General features: G+C 46.6%; 1 protein-coding gene across 2 annotated transcripts in view; it reads right to left on the reverse strand.

Moving 5' to 3' along the window:
- SH3BP5 (SH3 domain binding protein 5) overlaps nt 1-26,276 on the reverse strand; it is a 50,286-nt gene that overhangs the window by 9,829 nt on the left and 14,181 nt on the right. Inside the window, exons 3-4 of one of the 2 annotated variants that reach the window (XM_062617215.1) lie at nt 25,489-25,617; nt 5,878-6,042 (exon numbers count right to left, since the gene is read on the reverse strand). In XM_062617215.1, coding sequence (XP_062473199.1) covers nt 5,878-6,042; nt 25,489-25,617 — 294 coding nt within the window. The remainder of the gene's footprint in view (nt 1-5,877; nt 6,043-25,488; nt 25,618-26,276) is intronic. The other variant, XM_062617216.1, reaches the window with a different exon arrangement.

Below are 26,276 nucleotides of genomic sequence, written 5' to 3' on the forward strand. Positions count from 1 at the left end.
TCTTGTAGCTATGAAGGCATCCATACAAAAAATGGCAGGGCTCGATTTTCACCAGCCCTAGATCTCAAAATGCCTCAGCTTTGACCACAACTTCAAGCACAGTTTGCCCCAACTGCCTCCCAGCACGAGAACACGCATCTGAGCTCTCAGATCCAGAGAGAGCAGTCGAGATTTCCTCATTTTAGACACCCTCACCCACAGAGCTCTGATCTCTTGAAAGCTTTCCAGCCCTCAGGCTGAGGTGCACAGGGAAAAGAGCACAGTCAGCCTTGAGCTTGGAGCGCTGCTCCTCTCAGGGACCCTGCCATGTTGTCCTTCCTAACTGAAAGCATCAAACCACTACACGTTATCAGACTGATAACACGCTCTCTCCTGCATCCCGAAGTGCATCGGCATCGACCAGAAGCTCCTGCTGCCACAACCCGAGGATCTGCACACACCACTTATTAAACAAAGAAGCTGCTACAGGACTATGAGGAAGAAAGGCTTCCAAAAGGCTCTTTTGATCAGATATAAAACAACATCCTCATCTCCAACACCCTTCAACAACTACTTCATAAATAAGGCACCCGGGAGGGGAGAGGAAGGGAAGGGAGGGGAGGAAGGAAGACAGAAAGGAATCTGTCAGATTGATAACAGGCTCTCTCCTGCATCCTGAAAACACACTGCAGCTTCTTATCTTGAGCAGCTGTTTGAAACCTAGCTTGATGCAGTGACTTTCCTTAGCGAAATATGTCAGACAAGGCTGGTTTTAGCACGGAAGTGTCTGAAATCGAAACGCTGTCTCCAAAGACTGCACAAAAGCACCTTCCTTTGTGGTGTGGCGAGGAAACTGCAATCTTAAAGTGCTGGAAGCCACAAAATAACGGAGCAGCTGGAATTTGCCAGTGCTCAGTTAAATGCCAATCCCTCGCATACATTCCTGGGGCAAAACTAACATCAACGGTGATGTGTGGGATGAACCCCATCGGTACTGCCAGCATCAGGGGCACAAAGCCAGGTCAGGCATCCAGTGTCGTCTTGATTTAGCACATCTTTCATCTCAAACATCGCAGAAATGCTGAACCCTGCAGAACTGGGATCGGAGGGCGACAGACTGCAAACAGCTCGAAGTACCTGACACAATAAGTCATCTGCTGCCAGCCGCATGTTCAGCACCCTTTCCAAGACAAAACAAAACAGAAAAGACTGCACACTTCATCCTTCTGAGAAATCAGTGATGCAAGGAAAAACATCTTCTCCCACTCCCTTGTTTTCCTATGGACGTTCTGTCATCACACTCACATTACCCACACAAGTGTGTGCAGAGGCCAGAGACAACCCGTCCCCTTTCCCCCAGGACAGCAGCTCAGGGCGCATGCCTAAGGCTGAGGACAACCCCTGGACAACCATGAGGTATCTGTGGAGCTCCATCACCTGCCAAGATGCGGTTCTTCCAGACAAGAAACAGTAAAAGGACAACCCACCCCTCACAAGAGCCAAATAGAGAAGCCGTCCATCAGGGCAGGTGGACAGAACCAGAGAGCAAACCATGCTGCCATCTCTGCTTCTGCACCTGGGAGGTTCACTGGGGAAAACCCCTGGCCTATTGAAAAGGTCTTACTTAAAAGATGATCCACATGGCTTGTGTGAGAGAGAAGTACTTTTAATCAGACCTCATAATTCAGTTGGGAACTGCTTATGGTCACAGTCACCAAGCAAGCTCTTTTGTCAAATGAAAGTCCATGTGCTTCTACCACCGACTTTGCCTTGCTGATGCTCCTAAGGCATCACAGATGCACCAGCATCGCTCTGAAAGAGGCAGAGATGTAAGTGAGGATGACACCTAGCCAAATTAAGGCGGCTCAAGACACACCTCTCCTCCTTACATAGTCCCTGCCATTCATACCCTTGGGGCGAGCAGGGGACCACTCTGACACAAAACCACCCCGAGCAGGTGAACTTCCAGGATGCCCACACTTCCACCAGACATTCCTGTAGCTCTGTCCTTAATTACTACATCAAGTTCTGCCTGGAAGAGGTGCTCTCCCAGGGTAGCACAGGTTACAAATAACCCAACACAGGTATCAATCGATTCCTCTTCTCTCCTCCCTCCCCTCTATTTCCAACCCAGGTGTGTCTGGGAAAGGAAGGCTAGTGGAGAGTAGGTATTTTTAGTGAATAAGTAAACTAGTCTTTGTTCCCCAAAAGAGATTTGCATGATCTGAACTCAGAGATGGACTCCAGGCAATGTTTCAGTAATCATGGATGCAAAAAGGAACATGTACCAGTGAAATGAAGCAAAGCTGACCATCTAAGCCTGAGAATGACTCTTGAGAACCATTGGTTTCTTTTTTCCCCCTGAAAAATAGAAATTGATGGCTCTTCTAGGGGAAGAATGATAAATAAAGGATGTAAGAAGCATTGCAAGATTAGTAAAGCAGGAGGACGGAATTGACAACACAGGAGACTGCATTTAACCCCTGCATTTCCAAGGTAAAGGGACAGAGAGCTCAGGATAGGGAAGGATGCAGATATTTTTGTTGTTTCTTTCACAGGCTTCTCTTCCCCCTCTTCTTCTCCAAGTACTGCTCTCTGCAGGAAGTACCTCTTCTCCCTACACCACGAAAGCACCCACGCATTGTACAGTGACAGATGGTGTAATATCAAAGGGAGCTTCACAAGCCAAACTGAACCAAGAGGGAGCGTGCCTCCTCCCTCTTCGCCCTCCCCTCATCCGTTCCTTTTTAACATTGCCCATGATCAAGAGCCAAAACATTTCTTCTCTCCATGCCAGAACTCATGAACCAGGAAACACTGTAAAAGCAGACTGCATCCCCAATTAGAAATTAGCCATTCCTCTTGAAATCCACAGAGGAGCTTCCTTTCTGCTCCAGCGTGTCTGAAACTTGAGGTAACACATCTGTGAGCGCTTTCCTTTTGTACACAAGTACGAGTGATTCTCAACATGAATACAAACGTGAAGATCTCTCACCTTCATCCCCCCCCAAATTCTCCATCCTTTGGCCTTTCTGTATTCTGCTCTCTGCATCCCAACCTGCAGCAGTAGAACTCAAGGTACTCGCAGGTAGGAACGCGCTTCCCAAAACCATTTTCTCCACATTTTAAAGGCAAACTACAGATACCAAGAATCTGGTAAGGCAGCAGCTAACAGTAAGCAGTACTTTTCTTCTCCAGGCACCTTAAGAGCTCATCAAACCTGCCTACGTGACGACATCCCCATTATAATCAACAGAGAATTCATCCGACAATGAATTTGCCCCTCTGGTCACGTGAATTGTTCTCCAGACACCATCAACTTACTGAACAGCCCTCCTCTGATTATAATGGAAGTTTAGGCAAGTAACTGGGACATACAAAATCATGTCCTAGACACCTGAAGCTGACGTGCTAAATGCCAGCTTATCTGTCATTACACTTACCTGAGATCTGGAGAGAAATGGACACCTAGGGAAAAAGGCACAGGAATATACCCAAAAATACACACCAAGAGCAGAAGCAGGTAAAGCAGCTGCCTGACTTGCAGGATCACATCAGTCCTGTGCTTCCCTATGTCAACACGTATCTCAGGCGCAGACATTCACAGGGCTTAGCTGCATCTTTAACTCCCATTTCTCATCAGTTTAAGTATATGATTTTCTGTATCAGTGGCTACAAAAGCCTTGTTTGCAGTAACCCATTAGGCTGTTGTGTTCAAAATAGTCTTAATAGCCTTTCAGTCTATGAAGGAATCCAAAAGCAATTACAACATACAACCCTCATCTCCATTTCCTCCCAGCGAGGGTCTGCAAACAGCATTTCCCATTTGATACTCTGGAACCCCAGTCTTTGTCCACATCCTTTGGATCTAGTGCAAAAGTAACCTGGCAGTATTTCCATACATGCCTATATATATATATATATATATATATATATATATATGAATTCAGTGTCTGATTTGTTCTCTTGCCTACCTTTTTCCTTTATGCACTCTGCTTGCATAAAGCATAAACCCAAGCTGCTACAAGGCTTGGGTTTTGTTCCAAATTCCAGATTAATTCAAGAGTCTGCAACCTCTGCCTAAGAATAGCAAATAAAACCACTTTCCTCTTGCCCCACAATCCTATCAATAGACAAACAAATTGATCAGTAGCCCACTTCTACCATTTGGCACAGAAGTGCTTTTCTGCTCTTGATGCATTGCTGTAGAAGGTCCAGTGCAAGATTATTCTCTGGGCCTTCTACAGCAGAGAAGATGGGTTCAGCTGTAATAACATTTTAATTCCCTAGTATCTGGTGCTGTGCTGCGTTTTCAACTTGAGTCTGACAACAGTGCTGGTAACACACCAAGGTTTTAGTTGTTGCTCAGTAGCACTTACCCTGTTCAAGGACTTTTCAAGTCTCATGCTCTGCCAGTGAGCACAAGAAACTGGGAGGACACAGAGACAGGACCCATGACCCAAACTAGCAAAGGGGTATTCCGTGCCACAGCACGTCATGCCCAGTATAGAAAGTGGAGGGAGTCACCCGAGAGGCCCAAATCACTGCTCTGGGTATCGGTCGGTGGGTGGTGAGCGGTTGTATTGTGCATCACTTGTGTTTATTGTTTTCTTTTCCTTTTCCCCTTTTAGTTCTATATTCTCTCCCCTTGTTATTCCCCTTATTATTAGCAGTACTATGTTGTTCTTTAGTTATTGGACTGTTCTTATCTCATACAATTCTTTCAATTCTCCTCCCCATCCCTCCTCAGGAGGGAGGAGGCAGGGGGGAATGTGAGCCAGTGGCTGCATGGTGCTGAGTTACCAGCTGGGTTTAAACGGTGACAAACAGGGATCCCAACAAGGGAAAACAGCAGCTGCTGGTGACCTGGCATGCACTCGCTGCTAAGGTGGGGCTCCCTTCACAAACACCTAATGCTAACAGGGTCAGTAACACAAACGATACCCTGGAGTTTGCTTTCTCTTTGTAAGATATTCCAGGTTTTTCCATCTCTCCCCCACACACAGCCAGCATCCTTTTTGTTCCCCGTTTCTTCAGCAGGCAGCTGGTTGTTAGAATTCACTCTGAAATAGAAGCTTTCTTATAACTGAGAAGCTTCTGCAACAGAACAGAGCTACTGCATTGAGAATTGAGACAATACAAACGTTGTATGGCACACTAGCGTATTTGGAATAGCAAGTTCAACTTCGCTGCCATGTTAAGGGAAACCTCTGACAGAACAAAGGCTTTTAACTTCAATTTTTGATTCTTTCATGTTAAAAAGAATATTTCTGCCTTTTCTTTAACGAATACTGCTTTTCATTGTTTGATGGCGCATCTTTTCTGTAGATTTAGAAAGACTTTACAAAGGAGGCAAGACCTTGTCTAAATCTGGAAGGTACTTCAGGATAGAGCAGTGTGCAAGCTTAAAACGCAGCACACATCTTGAGCAATTCTACATCCAAACACGTTTCTGAAGCAAAGTGCCTTGCTCAACTGACACCAGAATAAGAACACGTTACACTGAAATTGGAGCATGTCCCTGTTTTTCCAGAGTAAAAGTTTCCATAACACGTGCATTCAGGAATAGGCATCCCTGTGCAATTAGCCTGGCATAACTCCAAATGCAGGTATGCCTTAAGACACTGTTTACCCCTATTATACAGATGGTAATTTTTTCTTTAGAGAGCTACTTCACTAGCTATTAGCACAGGCAGACAGGGAACCAGTTGTCTCAGTAGCAGCCCAAAGCACAGATCACTTAACCTTAGGCTTCACAATCTTCTGTGGCTTAAATCCCTACAAAACCATGTATCTGGACCCATAGGAAACAGTGGCCTTTCCGAAACTCAGCCTCATGCACCACAGAAGAACACAAACCACACGAAAAAGGCAGATGCTGGGGCAAGTCCGTCTTACCCTCTGAGTCGCGTGGTTGAGCATCTCTTGCCAGGCAGAGTCAAACTGGCGCTTGTCATCTTCCAGCAGCCGCTGCTCAGCGAGCGAGATGGTCTCTTTAGCAGCACGCAGCACTTCAGTGGCCCTCTGAAAATCCTGAGTTGCCCTCTGAGCTTCCAGCTGTGCCTGAAAAACACACGGAAGTTGGGATGAGAGATAAAGGAACGCGCTCAGGCCTCTTTAGAAGATGCACCGCGCTCACCCAAGGACTTTAAAACCACCCAAACTTTTACTTGGAAGTGACCACGTATTCCCCTCATCGGAGTAAGCACTGCTTATTACCCACCCAAACAGGTAATTTGCAAAGAGCTGCCCATAATCAAAACCCACAGAGCTGGTCCCCTACCAAGAAGCACCTACGTGACAGATAAATACCTTATGGGGTAGGTTTAACCCCCGAGAAACAAGCCAAAAACGCAACAGCAAGCTTGTGGCATGTCAAGAACACCTTGAGAATGGCACTCCCTGAAGGCAGTCGGGGTGGGTTTTTAGCTGGTGTACCATTCATCACGCCGAGGAGGTATTTTGGCAGTGGTACCTGGCTGTAAATCTCAAACAAGGTTTTTCTGAGGTGCCTGCTAACTGCGAGGACTTTGCTCTCACCGGTTCCAACCGGTGCTGCAAGTCCACAGTACACAGGCAGGAAGGTAACCAAGGGAATCGGCACTGATAAAGGCTCTGCTAAGCCCTTGGAACCTGCTGCTTCTTTTCAGCAATATAACACAAAGCTTGAGTTTCAAGCGTCTGCATGGAAGCAGGGGTGAAAGGAGGCTTTTGGTGGTTCCTGCTGCGAGATCAGACTTGTCCAAAACAACACCTGACCTTCCCAGCAAAGCAAGCACAGTTTAGACTCAATGAACTGCGATCCCTTTTATTCCAGGCCAAACCAAAAGTCTCCAAGACACTGCATTTACCCCTCCTGAAGGTTTTAACACAGCTCTCACAACCCTAAAATGCCCACATCCCATTTTGGAGGCTGAAGCCACATCCATTTTTCACAGCTGAGAGCACCTCCAGGGTCCCTTAAGGCAGCACCAGCATCAAAAGGGAGAGCAGCCCACAAAGCAGAACTAAAGCCAGTCATACTGCAGGCTTCAGTAGTACCATGGTGACAAGAGGCATCACTGAGTTCAGCAGTGCTGCACCGCAGTACCAGTGCCAAGTCTGAAATGCTCAAAATAGGTGACTCTACAAGAAAGAGACAAAGAATATCCATAAACAAATCACTGGTGTTGGCTGGGCTTTGGTTGGTCGGTGGATCAGACAAAAAGGCCTTCTCTTTTTATAGCTCTCACTGAATGAGTAGCAATTTGAACATTCAGGCTTTCAAACATGCAGGTTTCACATCTGTATTCATTTTGCTTCTCTCAACACTACCAGCACTTTACTGCCCTGTTGAGGCTGATGCACAAATACCTTGTTTAACTCAAAAGTAAAGTCTTCACCCAAACTTTCCTACATTATACATCTCAGAAATGCCTATTCAAAGGAGGATTTTGGAGCTATTTTGCAGTGAAACACCACCCTTCAAGTGTGAGCTTCACTTAATGGAGCATCCAGCACTGTGAAGACAGTTTCAGTGATTTTTTTTCTTCTTAAATAAACTGGAATTACCCAGTTTATACCTATGGGAAATGCCTTTGGCTGGCAGAACAGGATAATGAATAAAACTTTCATGTCATGATATACAGAGGAGTCATCTTAGGCTGAAACAGGGTAAAGGACTCTGCCATACAGAATACTAAACTGAGCAAGATCAAGTCTTATGAATAAAGGAAGAGGTTTTAGTGTGAACAAACGGTGGCTATTTCAGAAGTGGCTAAAAATCCCTGCTGCGTGAAAGGGAGATAGGCTCCTAAGTTAAACACAAGTCTCAAAAGGAAATAAAGCACACTAAGGTTCCCTCACTGGCTCCTGAAGTAGCAGGAGGCTCTTCTTACTTCCTTCCTCCTGTCACACAGAGGTACTTCACCCCAGAGTGACCGTGTCAAAAATAGAAGTTAAGTGTCAGGGGTCCTTCAGCTACTAGCTAGGGAGGGAAATCAAAGCCATCGCAATCAGTGCAGCAATTTCCTCCCAGCCAAGTTCCTTGATGCACTTCCTAACCATGCCCTTTGCTGCTTTCAGGCAGCTCCCACCATGCTACCCTGCTGAAAGCCTTCATGAAGAGCCAGGGCATTGAAGCATGGATTTTGCACATCCCAAAGCAGCACTGAGCTTTGGGCCAGTATGAGTGGGTGAACAGCATCCTGCATCATTCATAATGATCAATGATGTTAATTCATCATTAACATGGTCCCTTAGAAAGTCTAAGGGAAAACCCCCTGTTCCAAATGTATTAACACATTTTATAAGTACAGAACAAGCCTGGCTAAAGAATACTTTAATTTAGCACTAATTAAACCACGGAACCCACCAAGCCCAGGAAACCCATCTGAGGGCCCTGAAACAAGGCTCAACCTAAGCTTCCGACACTGGACACAGCAAGAAGCCTAAATCTTAGTCACCAAAACCACCTCTGCTGAATCCTCTGAAAATTCACAGCTTCTTTTTTACCTCCCAGTAACTCTGACCTATGCTAGTAAAGGGATCCAATGCAAGTACACACACAAAGTTTTTCATCAAAATAGTTTGAGATGGGATTCTCAAAACAGAAGTAAAACCCAAGGCTCCAGTAAGAGCCAGCACCAAGTACTGCAGAACAGTGCTGGGGATGCTGGAAGAGCAGGGCCACTACTCAAGAAAGACCCTATGATGTGCAGCCAAGTCCCAATGACTTCCAGGCAATGATGCCTTGCCCCAGTGAAGGCTTCAGCTCCATGGCTGCTCCGCTGCAGGATGAGCCCTGCCCATGCAAGAACCAACTCAGGGACACAGGAAAACAGCCTGACAAAACCATTCTCAGCCAAGGCAGAACCGCACCAGCAAGTAAGAGCTTTTGAAACTCCAGTAAAACCAGGTCCCAGGGGCAATGTGAGCACAGCAGAAGCACAGTTTTCTCACCGTAACTGCATCAGTACTTGCAAGTTTCTGTTGGCACAGATACTGGGTCAGGGATCAACATCTAAGCCAGCAAAAAGCCTTCAGAGCATTAGGAACCGAGTTACTAAATCCTCATGGAAAACAACGTTTAGGGGTAGCTTGCAGTACTGGTAGCTCATCTGATGGAGCCTCTAAAGCACAACTGTCTGCACAGGAGGAAAATGCTCTTCATGGTAAGAAAACCAGAAGCTGAATTGACAGTTGTGCTCGATTTCTGCTTGCACCTGTAGGACATTGAGAGATGAAGCTGTTAACAGGTAGGGCCATAACTGGTCACATTCAGCTTCACGCCTCGTAGCTGCGGGAGCAAATGGAAAACTAAACCAAAACCACAGTTAAATATTCTCTCCCAGCTCTATTTGTTGAATGCTGCTCTGCAATGGCAGTTTGGAAACGCTCTTTTGGAACACAAAGTGCTTTTCGGTTTAAGGGAGTTAGTCCAAATAGCAATTTAGCTTCAACAGTTAGCTGGGGTCAGTCTACAGTCTTTTAAGCAACTTACTGAAAGCCTGGGAAAGAAAAAAGCCAAATGCCAAGGTAAAGAATGACACATCAGTCATTAGAGAATCATCAACGGGTTTGTGGCTTTGCCAATGTGGAAAGGGATACACAAACGCTTTTTAGCTGGTACAGTTACTCAGTAATTAGCCTTCCTTTAAAACCCCCTCCAGCATGTACAAGTTGTTCTGCACCATCACGGACAGGCTGCTCTCCCACTCTCCTTCTCAAGCCTGCAGATCACTCAGTTTGATGGAAGAGGGAGCAGCTGTGTTCTTCGTGTGCTTTTAAAACCATAACGAGCAGCAGGAGCCCACATCTCCATCCAACCTCCTGACACTGTATATGGACTTCATTACTTTAGACAGCGGCTGTTTCTCTCAAAAGAGCAGAATGCGAAACTCAAACGAGCTGAAAACTAGATTATTTTGCTTTCAAGCACAAACTGGTGTTGGAGTTGAGAGAGGTTTGAGCCTGCAGTAGCACAAAGGAAAATGTACTAGATGATGATGAGGATGATAAAAGTCCCCGATGGAGGCTGGAGGCAAGTGGGATGCCGGCTTTCTGCCTGCCAGCCATATCGCTCACAGGTGCTTGATGGAGCCCACCTGATAGAGAAGTGAGCATCTCTTTCAAAAACATCAGAAGGAGCCAGGGCACTGAAACCCCTTATTGCAAATGATGAAGCCTTGACACCTGGAGAACCAGGGAACCTGTGCTCCTGCTCCCAGTGCCACGGTGACCAGGAGCCAACTGTGCCTCATCACCAGTGCTTTTTGCCAGGGAGCTCAACTGAATGTCTTCACGACTGCAGACCCCCGACTACTGTAAAACATCCAATGGGATGCCTTGAGAAATGCAATTAAGCAGCCACAGAGATCTCAGCTGAGGAGAATCCCACCGTGACAGCAGCCTCTAACGCATGCCATCTACACAGCGCACCAACTCCCTTTGCCACTGTGTTCATCCACAGCCCAGCACTCTACAAGCAACCTGCTCCAAACAAGTCTCCCACACCAGTAAATCACTTCCCTACCACACACAGCATGCCCAAGTCCTGCTCTGCCCACTCAGTCCCCTCCTCTCCACCTCTCCTCATGGCCAGGAGCTGTCTCTTTGCCACTATCCACCCTGTGCTCTCACCAGCTCATCTGGCTCTGATACTCACAGCCCCAGACTTCCCAGCCAGCTCCCAAAGCAGCAGAGGGGGCACTGCAGTATAAAACAGGTCAACTTTGAACAGTGAAGTCAAATTAAAGGGGTACTGGCAGGCTATCAATGTATTACTGCAAGGAGCTCAGCCCCGACAAATACCTTTTGGGGAGATAAAAGCTGCGCCCTCATGGGCAATCCTCTGCTTTGTCTACCCAGGGCTTTGCACAGAAGGGAGCAGGGCACAGCAGCTGGCTGTGTTATTAACTGAAGATACTGATGAGAACAAACCATCCTTCTGCAGCTGGCAGCAGCATACAGAGGTTTTCAGGCCTGCACAGCCACATCTGCTTGTCCACTTCCGAAGCACAAAACCCTGTACTCTCCAATTGCAGAATACAGCTTTCTGTTTAGTCCACGTAGCTTTTATTGCCCCAATCCCCCTTTGTGGTCAGAGCCCTTGCCCAGCTGACATAATAGAGGATTTTTCTCACCCTACCGTACAGAGCTTGAACCTTTTCTATTAACATCAACCAAGACTTCTCTTCTTCATTTCATTTACCTCTGATTTCTGTGTTTGCCTACCCGGTTATATGGGGCTGCACAATGTCACTGACACAAGAAAACACAGCGCAACACAGCTAGAGCAGGTTAGCTGACACCTAATATACCCTGGTGGGCACTGCTCAGCCTCCGATAAGGGCTCTGACCTGTGAGCACATGCACACACCTAAGAGCCAAGCCAGGCTGCCAGAAATAGAAGCAGAGGGTACGTGTTGTGGGGCCAAGCCTGCTACTGAATTTCACCCCTCAGGCAGCCTCCCTCACCAGGGGACCAGGGCCTGTTGATGGATTCATGAAAAGGGCATTACTAATGCAACAAGCAAAGAACAGCCATTTTCAAGTATTAATAAAACTGGTTTCTCATCCACCCAGGTGAACCTACCTCATCCTGTGCATGCACCTCTGCATTACTGCCAAGAGAAGGCATGAATAATCTCCGTTTCTAAACTCACTGTAAGCTGAGGCATGATGGAAACACACAGCTGCTGCTCAGAACAAGGCACTGGCACCCCACATGCTGACCCAAGGCTTTTGCTCTAAAAGGCACTTGTTTTGTCACTGTGAAACCAATGTCTCTCCCACTCGGTAGCCTTTAAAACAATAGTGTAATTGCTAGCAGCAAACACATACTTGCGCACTACCATATACGCAATGATTAACTGTGTTCCCAGTCCCACTCTTCAGAAGGAAGCAAGTTTCAGCTGTTTCCATTCTGGCCCCCTCTCATTCTTTCAACAACATCCCACGGTTAATTTGCTGTGCAAAGTACAACATGAAGCCTGTTTCAAAACAGGAGCTTTCCTCCATCAGTCACCCACCAGAGCTGCTGTAGCACTGCCTGTCTGTGGGGATTACCCTGATCACAGTGACTGCACTGCAGCATCCTGAACTAGCTTATGGCAGGGATGAGGACAGCAGGATCACAACTCATTGACCAAGGCAGACTTCTCTTGCCCACCACTGCAGTGGAGTCAGTAAGTCAGAAGACTACAAGGTGAAGGCAGTTAAGTGCTTGCTGCAGCACTGACAGTAACTAGCTGCTGAAGGCTGCTGGGTTGGCTCCAGTTTTCTTCATTACCAATGCAGCTGGTAGCCAGTAACAAGAGCAGCAGCCTGGACATCAACACAAGAGCTCGTGGTGCTCAGCATCCGAACAACAATCTTGATACCAGCACAGCTACACCCCCAGCAAATCTGGGGATGATGCTAAGTTAGAGGAGATGACTGAAAAGGAAAACGTAAAACCTCAACCCAGATGGACTCTGTGAAGCTCGACTGCGCCAAGAGAAACCCCACAGGGCTCTACATGGAACAGCGTAGAGTCTTGTACCTGGGGTGGAATAAACCCATGGTCAGCACAGATGGGACGATCAGCCCTGCATGTTACATCTCAGGCTGAGAAAGCTGAAAAGCGAACTCCCGTGAGTAAGACAAACCACATCCTAGGCTACATTACGAGGGCCACGGCTGGCCAGTCATGGGAAGGAATCATTCCTTCCATCTGGGTGCTGGTGAGGCTGCACAGTGAATACTGCACGTCCCAGCCCTCCGATGCAAAAGGGATGTCAAGGCAGGGTCCAGTGGCCTACAAAGAGTGCCAGGGATGTGGACCCTTTTAGTCTACCAAGGAAGAGACTGAGGAGTACTCAAAGCTAATTAACTGCCAGCTAAAAATTGAAGGGGAGCTGCAATGAAGTCAAATAATGCTGCTATTGGACGGTGTAACGTGAAGCAACAGCCACAGGCAGCAGCTTGGATGTTCAGTTGCCCATTAAAAGTCTTTCTTACCAGGACAGCAGTGTGACCCGCATTACAAATCCCCATCCCTGGAGGTTTTCAAGACTCAGCAAAGCCATAGTTGATGCAACCCAGCAATGGTGACAGCTCCACTTCAACCAGGTGGCTGGGTACAGAGGTGCTGCCCAAGCAGCATTTCCATCAAACACCAACATCTTGTCTTGCCATTCCTCAAAACCCAAAGAACGCAGCTGCAAAAACTTAGCTGTGATGCTGAATGCTCTGCTCGATTCCATGCACTTCTTTTCTGCAATGATCAGAAAAGTGGTGCAGCTGTGGAGGTAGCAGTTCTGGTTGCTGTTGAAGTCCCATGACCTTCCTTTCCCTTCTCTCTGCAGACTAAAATCTCCAAGCCAAACTAGAACTGAGAGGCAGCAAATAAAACCCAACCTGAAACCCCTCCTTGCTCTAGGCCACGTACAGGCTTTCATAAACAAAAGCCTCATTTTGGCAGCTCTATGAAGCTTTGTGAGCTATATATTAATCTGTGATGACTGTTTGCGTTATTGGCAGGAAAATACAGCTCTCAAGCCTGAAACACCCTTGTATTCTTCAAGCAGTTCATTGAGAAGCTGTAAAAAGGCACATGGGTTAAATTTTGCTAATACAACAGCCAGATGTCACTTGGTCTCTGCTGTTAAGTGTCTTGTTCTCGTGCTGGGTGGTTTTGGGCCCATCCATGCATCCACCCCGTCTCTCCTAACAGCTTCAGTGTCACAGAACTGACCTCACTCCTGGCTCTGCTTCATTTTCCTGCTAAACCTGTAGTCTATAAAAAGGCCTAAGAAATAAGAGCAGACCTACAAAGCATGTTGAGAGACATCGAGCTCTGCGCTAAAGTTAGGTGATACATGGAACTCCCTTGAGAGAGGATCACAAGCCATGTTCCAGGGCACAACCAGCAGCTCACTTCCTTAGCTGCTTCTGTTACCAGCGTACAGACAGCCTGTCTCCTCAAAGATAATGCCACCTCCCTTCTTCAGGAGCTACCTAAGGAAATGAGGGAGAAAATACCTAAACATGCAATTGCCTTACATGCTGTTCGGATGAATCCTGGACTGGACCAAACCACCAGCTGCCATCCCTTCTCTGTTGGCTCCCATCTAGGTTTTACATTAGGATCTTGTGAAACAAGGGCAAGAATATGATCTCTGGGCCAATCGTGGCCTCCAGGCATTTCAAACCTACTGGACTCCTTACTGGTTTTAACTGATCGAGCTCCTTGCATCAGAGGAGTAGGGAAATGATGCTCATTTGGGCACAGAGACTGTATGGGAGATACTATGCCAAGCCTTTAGGTCCTCCCTTGCTTTTCATGAGGTTGTTGTAAGATGCTGGTCTACTTGGAGTTACTCATACTAATTAACAAGTCTAAGGCATCAGAATATGACAAACTATACATCCTAACACCACGCAGACACAGCCTTCTTAGGTGATCACTGCCACAGGCTTGTTAGCTGTGCATTTGTTTGTGGCCACAATTATAAAGCTGATGCCTTCTAGAAGAAGAGATCACAGAAACCCAGACTGGTTTGGTTGCAGGGACCTTAAAGCTCATCCAGTTCCAACCCCTGCCACGGGCAGGGACCCCTTCCACTGGAGCAGCTTGCTCCAAGCCCCTGTGTCCAACCTGGCCTTGAACACTGCCAGGGATGGGGCAGCCACAGCTTCTCTGGGCACCCTGTGCCAGCGCCTCAGCACCCTCACAGGGAAGAGCTTCTGCCTTAGATCTAACCTGAACTTCCCCTGTTTCAGTTTGAACCCATCACCCCTTGTCCTGTCACTCTAGTCCCTGATGAAGAGTCCCTCTCCAGCATCCTTGTAGCCCCCTTCAGACACTCTGAGGTCTCCACGCAGTCCAGGTTTTTCTCTCCAATGTAAAATCTAAGAGAGAAAACCATCAAACCAATCCTCCCCCAAACATGCGCCTGCATTCTGAGAGCTTAGGCAGGGACCCAGTCCAGGGTTTACAGCCGGTTTCTAGGTTTGCAGAGGCTCTACATGCTCATCTGCACCTGGCAGCAGCCTCCTTTGCTGAAATCAAGTACAGAAGGAAGGAACAAACTCCCACAAATACACCCTGCAAGATGTACACTGCCTGCCCGAGTGGATTTCGCTATTTACCCAAGATAATGAATGTTTGGCACGTACGGATGCAACAGATACGTTCAGGAGAAACACCAGATTGTTGTCTCACCTTAACTGCCGCCAAAGCAGTGAATGCTTGGAAGTAGAAGATGCCAGAGGGATCTTGGCAAGGGAACTGGCAGCCTGGTTTTGAACGCACATCTTGTGCGAGCGTGCATGCTGCCATAAGCTAAGACAAGGTGTGTGTGGGTAGCAGTTTCATCTGGGTGATGGGCTGCTCTGGATGTGTTCTCCCAGTTCCCAGAAAGCCTCACACCCATCCTGTGCTCAGGAGCAGGGAGAAAGGGCCCAGGCTACCTGACTGCATGCTCACAGCTGCTTCCGAGACAGTCCTTTTCCCAAGGGACCTGTTGAAGCCAATTCATCTCTTAACCCTGCACGTTTTTCCCTAATGGAATTACATGACTCCACAGCACACGTGAATAACAGGCTTGATTCACTTAAGGGAAAGAGCTGCGGGTGGTGTCCTGGACAAATGAAGGGCTAGGTCCATTCCTTGAAGGAAAGAGTCTAGGTAGCAGCAGGGGCAAAACTTCAATTCCACTTCACAGCAATAAAATCCTCCCTTAAGAAGAAGCCATTAGCACCCTTTACCAAGTGAAACAAAACACAAGCCACCAAGCACCAGGATCAGACACAGCTAAAATGCCAGGCATTGCTTCCACATCCTGGCAGTTCCATGTAGTTTCTAACAGTAGAACGACAAGTTTGCTGCAGTTAAGAGAGATGTTTCTAACAGAAACTGAGTCGATGCAGAGCCATTCCCATACATGCTACAGAGGAATTGGACTCTTCAGATAACCTTTTCCAGCAAGGACAGACATAAAATCATGCTGTTTTACTAGAAGTCACAATGAAACACACCCAGAGGGCAGTAACCACCATTCATATCAGATTTCTCTTGGTGGCAGCCTCCACCTTAAGCATTTATCACTTCATAATAAACTCCCACCCATTTAGACCACTGTACACCATAAAGACTGGGGTGGCCGAACAGCTTCCCCAAAGTTACAAGCCTTCAAGCAGGCATCCCTGAGCAACTGCCACACAAAACAGGTATATAGGATATTGCCCTGACCTCAAGTCACCTGGGCTCAAATGCCAGCTACTGTTTTTAACAGATGATCCTCCCTGTGGCTTAAAGTCTCTTTAAATAGTCTTTACTAGTGGCCAGCAAAGACTGGGAGGGGAAACAAGAGAGAACAAAGCAAAGTAATCCTTCCTTTAGATGACTGGGGTTTTAAAGGCTGCAGATTCACCTTTTGGAAACAGCTGTGCAAAGGAACGCACAATCTAAACCTCTTGGGTTTTTCCAAACTGAAGAGGATACAAGTTCATGTTAACCAAACAGACGACAACAGTGGGAAAAGGAATCTCTGTTTTCACATCTCGGCACCCTTTGAGAACTGCTTACACCTTCTCACCAGTTCCAGCACCTGCCATTGCATCTGTGACTAAGCATAGCAGCCAGATCACCTGTATCTGTTCTTCCTGCCTACATCACCTGACATCTACCAGAAAAAACCCAAACTTTCCCTTCCCTCCTTGTTACTCCAAAGGACGGAGGGCATTTCTACACCAATTTACTCCAGTATTCCAATATCCCAGACCTACTTCTGTTTCACAACAGAAGAAGAACAAGGAAAAGCATTCCTGACAGGTAGGCAAAATAATTAGGTCATTGCATTCTTGACAACTAATGGAGAGGAGGTTGGACAGTTAGCTGGCCTCCTACTGATGTCAGCCAGAATAGCTAAGAACCAACAGATGCTCTGTGGGGTGGGAGAAGATGGGAGAAAGAGACACCAAAAAAAAGAGTGATTCTTTTTTTTCCTCCTCTCTTTTAGACAAATTCTTCAAAACTCTTAGACAAAAACTGTATTTTCTTCTGCTTCTGGACAGAAGAGGGGAGAACCTCTAATTTACAGTGCACAGCTAACAAATTTACACCATAGAGCCCTCCAAGGCACGTCTGCTGCTAACGATGAGAAGACCAATTAGAGTTTTTGCATCACTAGCTCATACAAACTCATCATCCATCAACGGAACAGAGCTCACATAAAAAGAAAACGTAGAATGTACAAATACCAACCCAAAATAAGTAGACCTGAGGCACGGAAGGCACAGACACAGGTAGTCTAACTTTCAGAGGGGGATGTATATGCACAGAATTTATTGACACACGTATTTCAATGACCAAGTGGATGAAAATTAGTTCCTACTGTCCAAAGGTGCCAAGTACTGGGTATTTGCAGATGGTTTTGCTACTGATGCTGCCTAGTTTGCAGGACATACAAGTAACAGAGCCCTAAATATGAATCAGGTAAAGGGCTTTTTTCAGGTCATCTGTGAAGTAGCAGCTGTTGGGTTTTGCAATCAAGGGACAGATTTCCAGCTGCTCAGGATTAAGAGGGTAGAAACCTGCCAGTCACACTGACCTACTAGCTTGCATTAGCAGGGTTGATGGGAAGAGAAACGCACTGAGGAGCTTTCCTCCTTGGCTTAGCTTTCCAAATTCGACCAGGCAACATCTGTTATCTCCTCAGCAGTTTAAGGACAGCTACTCTGAGACACTCCAGTATCACACTGCTCAAACCAGATGACAGAGCCAGAAAACAAATGTCAAACTGAGGTCTTAAACTTCAAGCAAATCAATGACACCACTAAGAAATCTTCCAGGCAAACCCCAACTGATTGACCCATGAAAGTCTCACTGAGCTCCCTGCTTCTTGGGCTTCATCACAACCTTGGTCTGAAGGAAAACACAACAGAACCATAATATAAGACTTCAAATACAGCTTTCACATTTCGAGTACTCTGGTGGAGGAAACAGAACACACCAAGCACAAGCTCTGTCTGCCAACAGTGAAACACTGAGCATTACATCCCTGAACACAGGGTAGCAACTCATATGTGCTGCTCCCAGGGCTTCAACCACAACTGTGCAAACATGGTAAGAGTACAAGGGGCACTCCATCAGATTTTGAGCGTGGCACAACATTTTCTTTACTTAACCCAAAGTGCATCCTACTTTAGAAATAAAAGTTTACAGAGCCCAATGGATTCCCTGGTGGAAATCCAGGAAGTGACCCCTCACCCTCAATAAAATCACTGATGTCAGATTCCTTTGCTTGGCTTATTTCCTCTTCAGCTGGGTGCCTGACCCCACAGCCATCCATGTACCATGTAGAAAGGGAGATTAATATACTGAGAACGCCCCTTGGGATCACAGCAATGGGAACTCCACATTTCACAAGAGGACTGATGTCACATCAACGTGGTTTCCCTGATTTAGTGATGTGTTTCGTAACGACAATAAAAAAAGGAAGAAAGCTGGAGGGAAGAAGGGGTTCAGGTCTAGAGCGGGTCCACAGAGAACAGAAAGGGAAGAAAGACATACACAGATGAGGCCATCAGGTACAACCCGCAGACCTCACGCTTCATCATTTCAGGTACCACTTTTTTGCACAGCTCAGACATTTAATCTCTACCATTTCTTTACAGCACTGGGATTCCTGATCACTCACACAGCAAATTCCGTACATCCTTTCCCTTTGGAGCACTCCAGCCACCCCTTCCCAGGTGGAGCTTGTGCTGCCTCCCTCCCTCGGTGCCCGGCACTGAGGCCATCATGTCAGCCTCCATCCCACAGACAAGTCTGTCATCCACTAACAGGTGAATTCCAGCTCAGGAAGGAGCTGCTTCCCTAACTCCGAGTGGCCTCTCAACCCCACCAGCCTTAGAAATCCAAAACCAAACCACAGCCATTTCTGCATGGTTGATTTACACACCTGAGGAGCAAGTCACTTCTCACACCGTTCACCCCACCTTCCTAAACCAGCGACCATTACCTTCTCTATCCTCACACCACTGCGAGGCTCCCCGAGAGCCACCAGGGCAGCACAACACAGCATCTTCAACTAAAAGGGCAAACCATCAGCACAGGCAGACCACAAATAACCTAAATGGCCAGCCTAGGCTGGTTACTGCAAACGGCTGGAGGAACAACATCCATATAAAATCGTTTCTGCTGGCTCCCCCACCAGAAACATGGGTGGGAATACTCTTAGGAGCCTATGACAGTTACTGGTCCCACATTGACAGAAGTTGTTCTCATTTGATAAAAGAGGCACTTTTACACACATCAGTGTCTAAGGCTTTCTCCACAGGCAAGAGGAACGAACTGTAAGAGAGAGTGGAATTAACAGCCCATTAATGGTGCAGCACCAAACCATAGCCACAGAGAGCAGTCGAGTGCTCTGGGTGCTCACTTTCTTTCTCCTCCTGAAGTGGCTGGAAGGAGTCTGTCAAAGTCAATTTTCAAGCTCCCGTTTCTTGCTTCCAAAACCTGAATCCACCAGATAATGTTTTGGTTCCTAAACAATTAACCAGAAACGCTCCTTCAGGAAAGGTCAGCTGTTGTTCCACCGCAACTGTGATAATAATTTGCCTTTTCACTAGCTCCATAGCAAGCTGCCAAACGGGAATGCAGGTCTGTCACAGTTCTGCTGACACGTAGTTTTTGCTTCTCAAGTTTCCTCTCCCTCCACCAAAAAGCCAAGATAACCTCTCCAAATAATACAAATCGGTCTTAACTCCTTGTTAACATGAGCATCAGGACTTGAGCTCACAAAAGTAGGATCAAAAAGAAGATGCCTTAGGACATGGCTACCTCCAGTATACTGATGGATAACACATCTAATGCCTAGGAACCAGAGGGGAAGACCTGGGTATCCAAAACGCTGGATCTGGACCCAGGAGCTGTCACTCACACTCCATGCTGTCCTCCTGCCCACAGCAGAGCCAGCTGGTGCGGCAATCCCATTAGCTCTCACTCGCTGACCACATTTGGATGGGAAAGCTGGGTGCTGCAGAAGTGACGCCGGCAAGACCGGTTTCCAATTCCTAATTCATTTTTAAGGGTGATTGGCAGTTTTGAAGCTTCAAGTTCTATGAATTCTGTCCAAGAAAGTCATCATCTGTAACTTTCCAGGCTTGCCACGCTACTTTCACACACCTCAAGCTGGACACTTAGAGATGCAATGGCCACTTTGGAAAGCTTCATTCACTTATAGGCAGGGCAGTCCTGAATACTGCAAAGAATAGTATCTGTCTCATCTGCTGAGGAAGACTTTTCCAACTAGGTAAGTGTGCTCTTATCTGCTTAGACCCCTCCCACCTTCACCATCAAGTGGCTCAGTTTCACCTCATTTCCTGTTCTGCCAGATTACAGCAGCTCCTTTTCATCCTGGTTCACTCAGATACAAGATTCATTGAACCACTTGGTGCAGGGTTCACCCAACAACCTTCAAATGGCTAAACAACCCAAGATCCATTGTCTAAACTTCCTCTGCGTTTAAGAAGGAGGGATGTGTGTCAGAAAGCTTTTCACACACACCTACCTCTCACCACTGACTACAGTCAGGAGAAGAGAAGCTGCGTGGAGACCTCAGAGCAGCTTCCAGTGTCTGAAGGGGGCTACAAGGATGCTGGAGAGGGACTCTTCATCAGGGACTGTAGTGATAGGACAAGGGGTGATGGGTTCAAACTGAAACAGGGGAAGTTCAGGTTAGATCTAAGGCAGAAGTTCCTCCCTGTGAGGGTGCTGAGGTGCTGGCACAGGGTGCCCAGAGAAGCTGTGGCTGCCCCATCTCTGGCAGTGCTCAAGGCCAGGTTGGACAGAGCCTTGGGCAACATCATCTAGTGCGAGATGCTCCTGCCCATGGCAGGGGTTTGGAACAGGATGATCTTAAGGTCCTTTCTAACCTAAACCATTCTATGATTCCATGCATACCCTTCAATATACTCCTGTCTGAACACTTGCTACAGACGCGTCCCTCAGTGAGAGATGCATATAGATGTGACCTAGCATAGATCTTTCATCTATTTTTGCCTGAAGCAAGTTTTTTGACACTCTTTCTTAAAAGCTAAATGAGGTGAGGGGAACATCACACAGCAAACCCATGCCCCTTCCAAATAAGCTCAGTACTAAAGCTGAGCAAAACACCTGCACCTACTACCAGCCTGAGCCACTACTGGGGACTAAAGCATAACTCCTCACCCTCTAAAGACCCCTGCTCACTAAAAGAAGCTAAAGCTTAATTAAAACCAACACTCCCAACACGGGTGAGGGTCACTACTTACACATTGACTGTTTTACTTGTAGGGGTGAGTGGGAACACATGTTTACCAAACTGTAATTATTTCCAACAGAAACAAAGCAGAAAGACAAATCCTCCTGTTCACTTTGTCCCTGGGTTCACAAGCAATGACGTCCACACAACAGTGTTTTAATGGCACCCCTCACCCAATGACCCCAAAGTGCTTTTATTTCCCTCAATGAACTTGGCTTCGCAGCAGCCTGACAGCCCCATTTTACATGGGAACGGAGAGATGATGCAATTTATCAGCACAAAATCAGCTCCTACAAACTATGACCTGCTCAGACGCTATTACATGGGCACTTTCCGCCCCAGCCCTGCAGAAGTCAACAGTGGCTTTAAGACACTCCTTAACTCAGAGGCTCAAGATCTATGCTGCTGTTTACATTATTAATGTTTCCTGGTAACATCACCCTTCTCCTCTACTACCTTAGGGTGAGAAAAGTCTCATTCTTCACCTAGCCATCCAGGGAAGCAGATTACTAGCAAATAACCCCCCAACACCACCCCTCCAACACCCCCTCCCATAGGAAAACCCCACTACAATAACATAATAATAATTAAAAAAACCCAACCTAACAAATAGATGATTTAGACAATTAATCTTCCCAACACCTGTAAGCACCTGGACCACCTCCTGGATTAAAGGACTTCCATATCGTTGCAACGTAGTCATTGCTTGTGTACGTACACGATACTCCGCTGTGCGCCAAGGCTCTTCCACTGACCACACACATCATGGTGTAAGTTAAAGAGCAACACGAAAAGATAGTCTGCCAAATGCAAAAAGGTTCTTGCGGCAGAAATACATTCAAGTTTGATTAAATAACAAATCTGGATGAAAAAGCTCCAAAACAGTAAGGTGTGCACCACAAAGCCCACTGCTACACCATATGAAGAATCACAACCGAGTTGTCTTGGCAAAATTTGCATGACATCTACAGGGGCAAGAATATTAGCCACTTCAGTCTCAGCAGAAGCCAAATGCTCCTGCTTTGGTACCAAGAGACAGCATCCTCCTTTCCCCTGCCACCACTTTACAGGGCAAAGCACTCAAATCCTGACCCTAAGGGTCCATTGTTCTGTTAAAGCAAAGTTTCACCTTGAGGAAGGCCAAGTGGAAGCTCTCTTAGCATATGTTAAACTAACAAGATGCTACAGGGCTCATACATGGGAGAATTAATTTGTTTTGAATTCACCATCTTCTGCCAACACAGGATTGCACAGGATGCAGCTATGGGTGAGCAGACAAAAGGGCTCAAGGTCCTAAAGCTTCTCCAGGGAGCTACTCGAGTTGGGAGCCTGGTTTTTGCTGAGCCCACATCAGTGCCCTCGTGCCTTTTTAATGGGTTTTATCTCAGTAGATGAAACAAGTATTTCCAGAAGAGAATGATGCTGGTGCCAGGTGAAAGCAAGCTCTGCGATATGACTAAACACAGCTTGCAGCAGGCAACTAACCCTGCAACTGACATCTTAAACGCAAGGAACTCTGGAAAACTCCTGCATTTCTGCCAAACTAAAGGTCATTAATTACACAGTTCTTTATTCCCAGAAGACTTAATTTATAGGTCATGATTTTACTTCCCTTTACCGAGAACAAAACTGAAGTTTGCACTTCCCTTTCTCTTACAAGTACACAAGAACCTTGTGCCTGTGTTCTCAGAGGCAGCCTAATAGCTCTAAAATAAGCATAAAGACAGGAGGAGGAAGTCAGGCTTCATAGAGCTAGATGTTATTATAAACTTGAATGGAAAAATATCAAGCTGTTCCCATATTTCCCTACAATTTTACAAATCAAAGTAAAACGAAAGATGTGGACTGACACCTAAATATTCTGGTCCATTCCTCCAGTTTCATGATTCCCTACCCACTCACACCTTCTCCCCACTGTAACACAGCACACTTGCTCCCAGTTAAACACAATTTTTCTAGACTGAACTAAGACTAGAAACACTCTTTAGGCTGATGCTTTACTGATGATTGGCACCAATCTTCCCAATCCCCTGCTTTCCAGATAGATGCACTGTCCTTCAATGGTAATATTCCTCTTGGCCCTCCTATTGTCTAATAATTTCATGATTTTATTAGACAAAGAGCCAAAGGGAAAGCAGAGGCAATCATTCAGCTCTCTCTGATGAGCAGATACAAAGAGGAAGCTCCAATCTGTGACCAGCTCCGTAACACAAAATGGAAAGAAGTGAAACAAACAGGTAGAAGGGGAATCCTGGCTTTGGAAAACAGAAAACGTTATCAAGGAATTACAAGCAAATTGAATATGCAGCAAATCAGCAGATCTGGTATAAAAGCATTTAAGCCTAGCTAATGACAGAACAGACTGCGAGAAAAATACAGTACCCTCCAACAAGCTCAACAGTGGAGTAGCGATTCTACAGCTCTAATCCACGACTCTTCAGAGGTTTGGGATTCTTAGTGTATTGGCACGTTTGAACCAGCATGACTGCATGGATTTCAGAGATAGCAAAGATATAGCAGTAAAAAATTCCACTTTCAGGGCATAATCTGCTGCCAGCTTCAGGACAGAGGGCACAGCTCACTGCTCTTGGTGCTTGCTGTTACAAAGTCATCTGATTTGCATTCCGAGTATGCATTTCAAAAGTTATACCTGGAAAAGTCAACAGCAGAAGTCCTATGCACACTGTGCACGACAGAGGTATTTACAGTAAAATAAGTCTAAGATCATCCTTAAGGCAGAGTTTTGGGGATTCTTTTAATAGCACTTACTAACTAACACAATAGAAACAATTCCTTGATCTTTATTACTAACTTCCTCTTTTTCTCTAGCTCACTACTGGTTTATCTCTAGCACATACCATAGGCCCCAAGAGCAGGGATTGCTTTCAGAACAGCTACAGATGAAGTAGATACTGTGCTTTCTGGGCTTTGAAGCAGAGTTTACCCTTTTGCCACACTGCTTTTAGTCTGAAGGATTAAGCCTAAATAACCCCTACACGTCATCCCCAGTGCCTGAGACAACGGCTCCAAAACAATGTCACGCAATTTAAAGGATTGACACGGTCACATATTATCTTGCACGCCACATCCCACCAACCCAATTCCTGCTTCATCAGCTTTCAAAGCGATGAAGCTTGCGTTCATGCCTCCCCTTCCCGTGCCTTGTTCTGAGGATGCATTCTCTTCTCTCATGCTGCAAGTTTCCTACTGCCTCCTGGCACGCACCTACACTACTTTTCTCATCCCTCAACCCCATCCCTACCTACTCTTCCAAACAAAATCCTTCTGCACTTCACACGTGTTTCACACGTGCTCCCCCATCTCTCACTCTCCCCTTGAACACAATCGCGTTCCGGCTACCCAGACACAGATGCTGCCCCTCCACATCCGAAGCAGCAGCTCTAGGGCATCTCTTCCACTGCTTCTGCCTCTCCCTGCCTTGAGAGAAAACAGTACCCAGGAACAGCCTCCCCCTTGCCAAAAAGCCTCAGACACCAGCAAACCCCATTACAGAAGCAATACCTTAACCACCACACACTCACCTCTCAGCTACTTTTTCCTTAAAGTAAGCAGCTGCCGCACATCTCACAAGCTCTCTTTGCTTTCCCTGCAGTAGATCAGACCCTTATTTCCACACCTCATCCTTCCCTGCCTCAGCCATACAGGCCTATCAATAACCAAGTACTTCAGAGAAAGGAGATAAGGTTCTGATGGCAGTACAGAAAGCAAAGCTCAGTTTCTGCCCAAACCAACACCCTCTAGAGCCCCAGTCAGCACACTCTTGCTTCAGCACAACCTAATCAGCACAAAGCCCTGCAGGCTTCCCCAGGTCTGCCTGACTCCTGCCTCTTTCCCAGCAGCTTCCTGTTGCAGCCATTTAGCTGTGGCACATTTTGCTTTAAGAATAAAAAGCAGCTACATGAAATCTACACTGCGCTTTCAAATACTTACAAGTACCGACAGGAAAGAGCAGGGCTCGGAAAGGCCGTTGATAATGAGGACAGAACCAGCCTTTTGCTATTGATCGGTTATGTCTGCTATAGCTGTTCCTGGCCTGAAGAACATGTGCAAGGAAGAAACATTTCTCCCATCAGTTCTCACCACTGACATGCAACTCAAGACACAGACCAGCATCAGCCAAGTGCATACCCTTAAGGTGTTATTAATAGCAGGAAAGCAACGCAATCAGCACGTGCTCTCCAACTACCAGCACAAGCTTGTAACAGAGAGTTCTCACCTGCCTGGCCACCCTCCGAGCTTCCCAGTAAGGTTTAGAGTCTTCTACGGCTTTCCCAATCTTCTTCACCAGTTCATCCAGTTTCACTGTTGCTTCGACCAGCACGGAGCGGAACTTCTGGCGTGCGTCCTTCGAAACAGTGCAGAAGGGAAAGACACAACAAAGACCGATTAGAGCTTTAAATACTCTTTCTACCTGTTTGCTCCCACCCTCAGGTTAGGCCCCCACACAAGGTGATGCATCCAAAGCGGTTACTGGCATTTGGACTAAGCCAGAGTTCTTCAGTATAACAAGAACCCAGAGCCATATCGGAAAGCTGGCGTCCTGGACATCAAATCTTTGTCCTTCAGAGACAGCTTCCATCTAAAGCCTGCAATCCCCTGTGCTAGGTGGCCCCTCTGGCAGGGTTTTACAGAGAGGAATAGATGTAGATTACTCAGTGAGGAAGCAAACAGCAGCGCAACAAGGTCCAGTAGGGAGTTCAGTGACAAAGACACCTAGACAACACTAGAATGAGGCCAGCAGACAGGCCAAATACCCACAACAGCTAGAATTAGCATCTCCTAAACCTTAGCATGCGACACCCCTAATATTGTTCCCCCCCCCCCCGAGACACCACTTCACAACGTGAACAAAGATGGACAGGATCTGCTTCCTGCAGGAAGAAATGGAGGCTTCCCACATGGTGTATTTTCAAATCAGCTCCTCTTTTCCTTTTATAAACACACCCTACTTACTTTGATAGCAGCAAAAAGCTTCCAGGTCCTTGTGGCACGACTTCTTGCTAG

The sequence above is a fragment of the Pezoporus occidentalis genome, unplaced genomic scaffold (assembly GCF_034315485.1).
Source record: "Pezoporus occidentalis ecotype Australia unplaced genomic scaffold, CSIRO_AGI_Poc_V1 ctg193, whole genome shotgun sequence".
Classification (NCBI taxonomy): Eukaryota; Metazoa; Chordata; class Aves; order Psittaciformes; family Psittacidae; genus Pezoporus; species Pezoporus occidentalis.